The 10,401-nt window shown below is 37.2% G+C and overlaps 2 protein-coding genes across 3 annotated transcripts in view; one reads left to right on the forward strand and one right to left on the reverse strand.

Annotated features, from left to right (window-relative positions):
• The window catches only part of LOC133517670 (inactive dipeptidyl peptidase 10), a 145,195-nt gene extending 139,493 nt beyond the window's left edge, over positions 1-5,702 (forward strand). For both annotated transcript variants that reach the window (XM_061851029.1, XM_061851028.1), the window contains exons 15-18: positions 2,573-2,758; positions 2,982-3,139; positions 3,658-3,863; positions 5,061-5,702. In XM_061851029.1, the coding sequence (XP_061707013.1) occupies positions 2,573-2,758; positions 2,982-3,139; positions 3,658-3,863; positions 5,061-5,189 (679 nt within the window). In that variant the 3' untranslated portion in view covers positions 5,190-5,702. The remainder of the gene's footprint in view (positions 1-2,572; positions 2,759-2,981; positions 3,140-3,657; positions 3,864-5,060) is intronic.
• Positions 5,703-8,448: 2,746 nt separating this feature from the next.
• On the reverse strand, positions 8,449-10,394 carry LOC133517683 (uncharacterized). The gene has a single exon (XM_061851048.1). It carries the CDS (start codon positions 10,253-10,255, stop codon positions 9,755-9,757), a length of 501 nt encoding a protein of 166 aa, XP_061707032.1. The 5' UTR covers positions 10,256-10,394; the 3' UTR covers positions 8,449-9,754.
• Between the last annotated feature and the right edge of the window lie 7 nt (positions 10,395-10,401).

Consider the following 10,401-nt stretch of genomic DNA (forward strand, 5'->3'; position numbering starts at 1 on the left):
GGGATACGCTGTGTTCACTGAGCAGCTGGCGACAATGAGAAAATTCAGTTATTAGGCTCATGCACACGCAAGTTGGCTTACAGCAGCTCCTGCTGAACGAATAGTGATACAACGGCCTACAAAGACTTACGCGGCCTAGCGCGTTTTAAGATTTTTAACTTAAAAAGAATAGTTTTTTATTTTACTTTTCTCCAAAACGTGTCTAACGTCATTGAAATTCGTTAAAATCTCTGATCTATTCAAGAAGAAATATACTTCGGATATTATCAAATGTAAAAATCCATCATGTTCTTGAAATATAAGAAATATATTATGAACGTGCATAATTCCATATGCTTTCGGTTAAGTTATGAAAAAATAAATTTATAAGGCTACTATAACTACTACTCAACTTTCGAAGTTATTTCTTATATAAGATTAGAATTTACCCAAATTCAAATGTTTATTATTGCGCTCATATTGCATACAATAAAATAGGGCAAGGGCCAAGGCCCATTAATGACATCGGAATATATTTATAAATTAATTTTATATACCTTATGTATATTCGAGCTACTCGTATTACGGTGCTTAGTTAATAATAACCAGTTAAACCTGAGTAGGTAAAGTCAGCGTACAACAAACATGATCAGTAAGTCTTTTCATTTGAATAAAGATAAATAAGATGAACTTTTTTTATTATTATTAAATATTAATGACAGCATGACACGTTTGACCATATTTGCACAAATATCGGTGCTGTAGCTGCTATTCTCTCAGCGCAAACTAAACTAGCACAGCAATCAACCACGATAACAATAACAATCCACGGTATTTCAGGTATTATGCATCAAATCTCAAATGCCCTCTATTTTTATTTTATCCAAATATTCGCTCTGTCGGTAACGAAAGACTGAGACGTAATGTTGTATATTTTTATAATGTATTAAAAAAATACATTTATAGAACTGACATAATAAAATAGAAAATGTATTTGCTGTATTGCTACTGTGGTTGTATTGTGAGTTTAGAAAACAAATATTATATTTAGTGATTCGGTCTTAATTTTATGAATGACTATATTAATTATGATACTAAATGTATATGTACATATATTTCAAACTTGGCAAAAACGTATTGCATAACCGTTTTGAGTGTTTTAAGTCTAGTGAACGTATTGCATAGTACCATCGCATTAATGATGGCTGAAAGAGTACCGCGACCGACACATGAGAGTTGAACCATACATTAATTTATTAATTTTATACGATTTCTATTACCTATTTAATAACTTAGTTATTTAAGTAGTAATCTGAGGGGTAATCCTTTAAAGGATAATCAGAGGGTAATCGTCTTGTTGTTTTAATACAATTAAATAAATATATGAATAGGTATTTACCTAGTTACCGATTATTTACAATCATAAAAATAAACACTCAATATCTGTGAGAGATGCGAACAAAATTTATTAATAAGTGCAACTCGCCAAAATGAAGAGAAAACCGCTTTCTGATTAACTCAGATGGATGGTACTCTAGTGGTGCTTGACACTGAGTTCTTGCAAATTGTTCTAGTAAATTGTGATGAAAAAACTCGTTTTCCTCTAATTCAATTGAAGTAAGTGTGCTTATTATAATTTAATGATTCAATTGAATTATGTGGGTAGTGTAGTATAAAAACAATGTACTATTGTGTTAAATACAACATTTGTGAGTCGCTTGTTGATTTACATTCAACCTATGGGCGGGGATTCATACTTCTTTTTTCATTTAATACCGTACTATGGGTTAGGTGTGAGTAAAATTTGGATATATTTTAAGTGTTGGGCCATCTAAAACCAAATAAAAAGAAAGCCTCCCTCGGCTTTATAACACAACATTATTCCCATTTTTAAGGCAATAAACCAACCCCCGGGCGAAATCGGTGTTCGAAATACGAACAGACTTTTCTTCGTGTTGGTTCACGACCAACCTCCAGGATGATTTTTTCCATCGTGTTAGTTCTCGACTAACCTCCAGGATGTATGTATGTCCTTCAAGTTGAAGGATTGCACAACGATTTTAAAAACAAATATATGTATATTGCACAACGAATTCAATGAAATCTCACAGCTAACAGCATAGTAGGCATAGGCAACGAAGATCGTTATAAAAAATGTGGTCTTGTACCGAAGTGTTCGGCAACTAGACCGAGGTGTGGACGCTACCACGCACAAATAAAGAAATGAAGAGCGCAGCGGTCGCCGCACGCAGGTAACCAGTAAGCGGAAGTGGGCGGATGTTGGTTTTCACAGTTTTAATCAAAATAGTTACTCTTAAATGTGTGCGATGCTATCTGTACAATAGGGAAACTACATGGTTAATATAAAATTATATCTGAAAAATGAAGTGACGAAATATAATATTTGTATATAATGGCAAACCAATTTCGTCAGTATAAAAAGTAGCAATTTCAAAAAGTTTTGGCGTTCCCTGGCTAACCCAGTGCATTCTAGAGTTTGATTCTGACTGTTTGTGTGTTTACGATTTTTTTTTTAATTCGATTATATATCTGTCTATGGACCGTGTAATGATGATAATGATGATGGTTCCAGTAATGGCCGGCCCGGCAGCCAGCAGGTGTCGGAGCAGTTCGTGGTGGACTGGGGCACGTACATGTCGTCGCGCAATGACGTGGTGTACGTGAAGCTGGACGTGGCGGGCGCGCGCGGCCTGCCGCGGGCCCTACTGCGCGGACGCATAGGCGGCGTCGAGGTGGCCGACCAGTTGGCTGTTATTAGGTAATTTATTAATGTTTTGCTTTAAACCACTTTCACTCGCGGATTTTGTAAATCCGCGGATTATACTGTTAAAGAAAAATGACCTTAATTTCAAAAATGTAATTTGATTATAATAATTTGACCAGAGGAACAAACAGGTCGTATTTTACATCGAGCTGCCCTGCCAATATATAAGTATTTTGTCTTCCTCATGGTTATTGATAAAAATGAATGTCTGTTCTAGATATTTATTAGAGACGTTCAAATTCTTGGACGTGACGCGCGTAGCGGTGTGGGGCTGGGGCTACGGCGGCTACGTCACCACCATGCTGCTCGGCTCGCAGCAGGCCACGCTCAAGTGCGGGATCGCCGTGTCGCCGATCACGGACTGGCTCTATTACAGTAAATTACCTACTAATAATAGTATTTGTAGTAACTCTATATTTAGGTATTGAGCAAATAGGCTTCAGCGATTCCACTCTTATATAGTCTTATGTTATTGTCGTGTGTGTATCATATATTGGTAGTTCTGCGTGTAGTATTGTAAAGTCTAATGAATCAACAATTATTTACTTGGGAGAATACTGTTACACGAAACACGTTCACGCCCGTCTCGATTGTCGAATTAAGCCCTAGGGAATATTTAAGAAACCAACGAAACTTTTTAACAACAACTCTTCTCTTATGATTTTGAAAATAATCATGTATGTGATTGGCTGATTGGTCAACTTGGCATCAGTGCTAGCAGGGAAGTGTATTCCGATCTGTCTCCGGCCCACATGACCACTGCCATACATGAGACAAGGACAGACGGGAATGGTTCATATAAATTCGTCTATTCCCATCTGTGCCCGGCGGGACACACGATGATGAGCGTGAATGCGAAACCATATTCACAAAAGTTTATCATATTGTCGCAGATAGCGCGTTCACGGAGCGCATCCTGGGCCTGCCGTCGGTGAACTACAAGGGCTACGTGGAGGCGGACGCGTCGCAGCGCGCGCACCACGTGCCCGCGCACGCGCTGTACCTGCTGCACGGCATGGCCGACATGAGCGCGCCCTACCCGCACGCGCTGCAGCTGGCGCGCGCGCTCACTGATGCTGGCGTGCTGTTCCGGTACCAGGTGCGTCAAACTTTATTTTTTAGCGGCCCAGAGGCCTTCAATTTCATTGCATTTTTATTCTTGATAAATCACAATTGCATTATTATCTATGGAAAAACCGATACATGAGACCAATTTTTCTCATCGCTCGCACAAAGGACTACTAACTACCTAATCACTTACAAATATAAAAAGTTCTGCCGTAAAAACATGAAGGTGATATATTATTGGCCGGTACTGTACCTATTGTTTCATAAAGGCTTGTCTCGCAAGGCTAATGACGTAATGACGAGCATAACCTTTTAGTGGCACAGTGATTGAGTCCAATTCGTACATTTTTTGTTAATTTATCGGCACTAGAGTTGTAGTCACGCACATGAGAACAAATTATGTAATTATATTGAGATTTTGAAATTAGGTAGTATTATTTTTTCGAACTGATAGCAAGTTGAACAGGCAACTGCAAGATGGGCCAAATGAGTAGTTTCTTCAAGGTTTATTTTATCGTTAAGTCACATTTTTTTCTCATTCATTTACTTATTTTTTTTTGTGCGATTAGTACTCTGTGTAGCCATGTGTCTGTACCTAATCATTCACCGTACCTCTCCTACCGATACCTAAAATGGCTAAAGTGGCTCGTGTAATCGGGAAATACGGTCAGATTCAAACTTTAAGACATTTACTAAAGATACGATATGGATATACCTATATTAGTGTTAAAAATTAAATTTCTTCAAACAAAAACGTCACTTTTGACACTAACATATCCAATCCATATCGTATCTTTAGAAATTTTTTGACGCATCTTAAAGTTCGAATCAGGCCGATAGTTCTGATATCGGCTCCGAATATATAACTAGGTATTTTCTACTTACAATACAGATGTTTATTTATTCGTATGGCATTTTTTACAGTCACTTAATAATCGAAATTAATTTAATGACTAAATTCTTCACCCATTGGGGGGCAGCGTTTGCATACAGATATTGCTAGATAATTCATTTATTTAAAAGATAGAGTCAGACCAAGCTAACTAGGCAACGATTTCGATAGCGCAGACTGTGGAAAGTATCATTTTAAACGTCATAATTTTATAGAAGTTTGACGTTTAAAATAACACTTGCACAGTATGAGCTATCAAAATCGCTGCCGAGTTACCTTTCCGAGACAAGAATCCAAACTTATCTAAATAAATTATTTCATTTCTACTCTCAATAGGCGTATGCTGACGAAGGCCACGAGCTGAAAGGCGTCATCGAGCACGTGTACCGTTCCATGGAGGACTACCTCCGCGAGTGCCTCTCCCTCGACCCCGAGGACACCAAGCTACCGCCGCCCGACAGATAAGGGCACCTTGAGCCCCTCCGCACTCTCTGTACCTTTGCCAAACTACCAAACCTCATTTTATCGTCGCTACATCTCGCTTAAACTGGAAATATACCGATAAAACTTGGTTAAAAACCAACTAAGAATACATTAACAAGTTTTAAGTTTACATTTGTTGCTTAATCTTTAGTATGATGGAACGTGGATGAGTGAAAAAATAAATTTAAGTTGGAATTCAATACCTATTAGCGTGGATCCGTGGTTCCATCATATGAACGCTTAACGATGAAGTCTGCCTATGAAACGACGCGTCAATATAGGGACCTATTTACCTAAAGTTTTAGTAGTTTATTTAAAGAAATTATAATATCAGGGTGTAACGACGGACCGATGAGTTTGGCAGGTGTAGCGAATGAATCAGCAATAACTGTACCTATCAGCTTACTTCCGGGGATATTGTTATCATATTACTCCTTGTAAATATGTACTTAATGAGATAGTGCTTTAATAAAATGTGTTCCCCCATTTGTTTAAGTAACGCCTTTTGTTAACGACATTTACGAAGTCACGTCGATGTCGCGACAGAGCGAATGAAGCTGCTTGTGATTAGACTAGGCCATAGTACACTTGCGACGCTCGGCTTTGTCCCGAGAACGTCGCATGAATTAACTAACAAACCTAATTAGCAATAGTAACATAATTAGAAAAATACGTAATTGATAGAACCATACGACGGGCTAAACGGTTAGAATTAAATTTCTTCAATCAAATTTAAATCAGTAAGACCATGAGACTCTGCTTGAGCACCCTTTGGCTAAACCCTAAACTAAAATCCAATGTCTTTGCTAACCTAACGTAAAGCCTAGATAGAGAATAAATTCTAGACAAGTTAACCTGTTTATAACTCCCTTGGCGCCGATTCTGGCAAGCCGGGCGCGGTGGACTCGGTCGATATATATTGTGATCATACTCGTACTTATTCAACAATTTCGAGCTTGTCCCATTAGGCTTTTACTATCTACTATTTTCTACGGCCACCTTTACTATACCAAAGCTTTTTCTACATTTTCTATTAACTTCTTTGAACTGTTTTTAAATGACTCGATTAAACTAATAAGGACTCATTGGTGTCCAATTATTGTCATATACGTATACATACCTACTGTTATTATAAAATTACCTAATTATTCTTTTATATTTCCCTAATCTTGTTCTTAGGTAACTTATGTGGTAATCAGATTTGCGTGGATTTGACCTTTGTTTATTTAAGTTGTTATTACACTGCAAACCTAACAAGGAGCTTATCATTACTAACTAAACATTAAGTTGTTTTTAACATGAAATACACAATACGGAGAAGTTAAGAGTTATACCTAATGTTATATAGCGCTGTTGAAATACCTCATGAACATGTTAACGTAGATAGAAAATATATTCATAACGTATAATTAAATTCGGTCGAAAGACACGCATTTTCTAGTGATCCATAATAATTAGAAATGAAGTGACCTTGATTATCCCCTAACCTTAGCTGCTTTTGCTCCAACACATACCAGTTACTAACCTTCCTAGAATAAGAAAATTTATGTAATTATTCATCTTTCACCTCTATCATACTAGCTAGTACAAAACTTCATAATTAGTCATATTTTAGTCTAAACCTTTCTTATTAAAATATATCGTGTGAAGATACCGAATGAGTAGTAGTAACAAATAAACTTCCGAAATCGTAGTTCAGGCCAATGCGGGTAATAGTTATAAATAAAATAGTTTCCAAAATAAATAAACAATATGTAACGTAAATTTAAATATTTTGTAGTCGACGAATGTTGTTCACTGTAGAACTGGAACCGGAGCCGTTTGGCTACACGTTGCCTGCCGACTGTCGGCCGAGGAGGAGGAGTCGCGGAGTTGGCTAGTCAACAAACAAATATACCATTGTTATTTATTTGACCACAACTGATGCACGACTTACTAGTTACTTCATCGTTGTTATATAGAGATAACGTTCGCCGACGGTTAGTGTTGTCGGGAACCTACATAGACGCATATCGTACATTCCATGTTTGTAAAGACTGCCAATTTGGTCTAAATTTTAAAATCATTGTATTAATTAAAATACGGTACGTCGAAGAGATTAATTTCAATTGCAATTATGGTCTTAAGGATGCTGTGATTCTTCTATTGCGTAATTTTAATGATATTGAATGAGAATAATATATTAAATAATTATAACGTCTCCATCTGATATTGTGTAGGCCTAGTGAAATCGATTTTGTTGTAATTAATAATATATAATTATTAATTAATGATAAGATTAATATTAATTTTAGATATTTTGAAATACTTCCATTATATTATTACTTATAATAATATTGCTTTGTTTTCCAGACTTAACAAAGAGACAATATAATACGGGCTACGTATACATCACACAACATACGAGGTTTTATAGTTAGAATAAATACGAGAGAGTTCGGAAACCGGGTGCTTTAAATTTACATCTGTTGTAGTATTGGTTTCATTAGCAGATCTGTTCTCTAGTTGTACGGTCCGGGCAAGGGCGTCGCCCGCGCAGCCGCCCTCGCGTGGTAATGCTAGCAAATTATTATATATCTAAAATTATGTGGGTCTACTTAGTTGATACGGGAATTCCAGAAAATAACACCAAATGAATAATTCGTGTGTTGTATTTTGTAAAGGAAGCAAATAAAACGAGACGGGTTGTTAATAAATTTTAGCACAATCTTAAAATTGCACGCAGCTTCTCTCCTGTGTAACATTACTTCCTTTATAAATTTATAGTTAGTCTTCCATTTGTCCAAGCTTCCTTGTACCTTGACAACTTCCTTGGATTTAAAATTAGGAACCAACCGTTTTACCTAAAATGTTGCTAAGCAATTACTCAATGTTGCAATCATTGTAAAATTTATTCAATAATGAACTACCTATGATGACAACAACGCTTCAGGAGTTGTGCACAATGATTAAAATATTTTTATAGGTAAGGCCGTTATGTGATGACTATGTCAATTATTTCCTTATTCCAATGGACTTGGCTACACATGAGCGTAGCGGTTTAGTTTCGTCGCCATCCTATATCCTAAGATAAATCCTTAGCGATTCGATTTGTTTAGTTGAAGCAGGTTCAATAATGGATGTGGTATAAATGTAAATCAGTAAAGCTGTGTTCTTAGGATCCCTTCGCAGATTGATCTTGAATGCTCTCCACAAAAATTATTCAACATAAGTAGAATAGTAGCTACAAATCAAAAACTGATTGTGATTGTGATTCTTTTATCAATACAATGTATAAGTATACACATGAATGTTGACAAGAGCTTGCGCCGAATGAAAATGTTGATAGTTGGGCACAAATCTCTCGCCAGCTTATATGAATTTACAAAACGTTCAGTTTATTATTTCACTGCACAAATACCTCGGAAACGCCAAAGTAATGTCGATATGTGTTCCGATATACATATTGGGCCACTTTGACCGACACTATCTATAGGACGCTGAGTGTAGCCTCGAACTTGTGGTTCCAGTAACATCGGCTGATGGAAACTTAGATAGAGTCCGTCTAAGCTAACTAACTCTGCCCCGTGTTTGGTAGCACAGCAAGTGGAAGTATTATCATAAACGTCAAATTTCTATGAAATTATGACGTGTAAAAAACACTTCCACGCTCTGTGCTATCAAACACGGGGCAGAGTTAGTTAGCTTAGAGGGACTTTATCTAAGTTTCCATCAGCCGATGTTACTGGAACCACAAGTTCGAGGCTACACTCAGCGTCCTATAGATAGTGTCGGTCAAAGTGGCCCAATATGCATCTCTAGTTGCTGAACTGTAACGATGCTGAACCGTAAATAGCGATTCAATGGCGAAGTGCAAGCGATTGTCACCTTGGCTAGGTCGCCTGTATTGCTGCAAAAATTCGACGTGTACCATAATGTTTAGTGTTATGAATATTTGAGTGGAGTGCAATCAAGGTGCAGTGTAGTGTCCGCCTTCGAAACTTTAGAGTGACGCGGGTATCTTTCTTAGTGGTTAGATTGATGATGTGCGTGATGTTGAATACAAATATTAGGATTCCTTGTTAGTAAGCGAGGGTCAAATAATATAAATGAGCGATAACGCTTTTTAGCAATAGGTCTGGAATATAATGTTGTGAATTATTAAAAGAAACACGAGCTCTTGATGCCTTGGAGGCGTAAAATAATTTTTTATATTTACTTAGATGATTATATTATATGAAATAAAACTAGGCTAGACGAATGAAAGCAATACTTAATCGTACACTCCGCAATAATGATTGTATTCAATATCGCGCCTTTGATGGTGTAAACCCTAGGTAAAGCATCTAAAATCTACGTTGTTGTTAATCAGTGTTATAAATCTTATCGTCACGTTTAAGAGTTACAGTGTTGTATAGATCGGTACGTTTAATTTGTAAATTCTGAGATTATTCTGTTATTATTGTAAAGTTTCTTTAATTAAATACAATTTTGAAATTTACATAATCGTTCATTGGGAAGTTTCCTTTCATTACACACGTCACACCTAAAGAAATGTTGCATGATTGCTATTTTTCTGGTATATCAAAACTGACGCTGCCGGACTCGTAACTGGGGCGCGCGTGGCTCCACATTTCGGCGCTGCGGAAGTAACGCTCCAAGTGCTCACGTTTCATTCTCAAATCCATGGGATTTGCTAACTTATTAGTTGTATCGCTGAAGGCACCTTCAGAATTGTTGGAACGGGACAAATTGCGAATTAATTCATAGTGGGAGAAGTTCATAGACATGAGCGAGCCGTTATCCATTCCCGTCGTGCTGCACGGGAAGTCTAAGGCATCCATGTCTACTGCGGTCACGGAGTGCCTGAGAGGTCCCGATTGAGAGTTATTCGGACCGCAATTGGGAACAGCCGTTCGTTTTTTGAAACTACACAGAGCCAAGTCTAAAGATCTCACAGCTTCATTAACGTTTAACATTCTTCGCGCATTTCGTCTGGATGGAGCGCCACTTGATTTGGCTCTAGAGGCTGACTTTTTATCGGTAGGTGGTTCGTCATTGTTTTCCATATTCCTTCTTTATATACTAGAAAATTTTAATCACATTTCTTTTTAGAAATAGGGCTTTGAAAATTATCGTAAAAACATGAATTTCTTACATTGTGTACCTAATGCGTTGTCAATAGACTGCACTCTTGGCAGATGTCAAAACTCAA

This window comes from Cydia pomonella, chromosome 5 (assembly GCF_033807575.1).
Source record: "Cydia pomonella isolate Wapato2018A chromosome 5, ilCydPomo1, whole genome shotgun sequence".
NCBI classification, from domain to species: domain Eukaryota; kingdom Metazoa; phylum Arthropoda; class Insecta; order Lepidoptera; family Tortricidae; genus Cydia; species Cydia pomonella.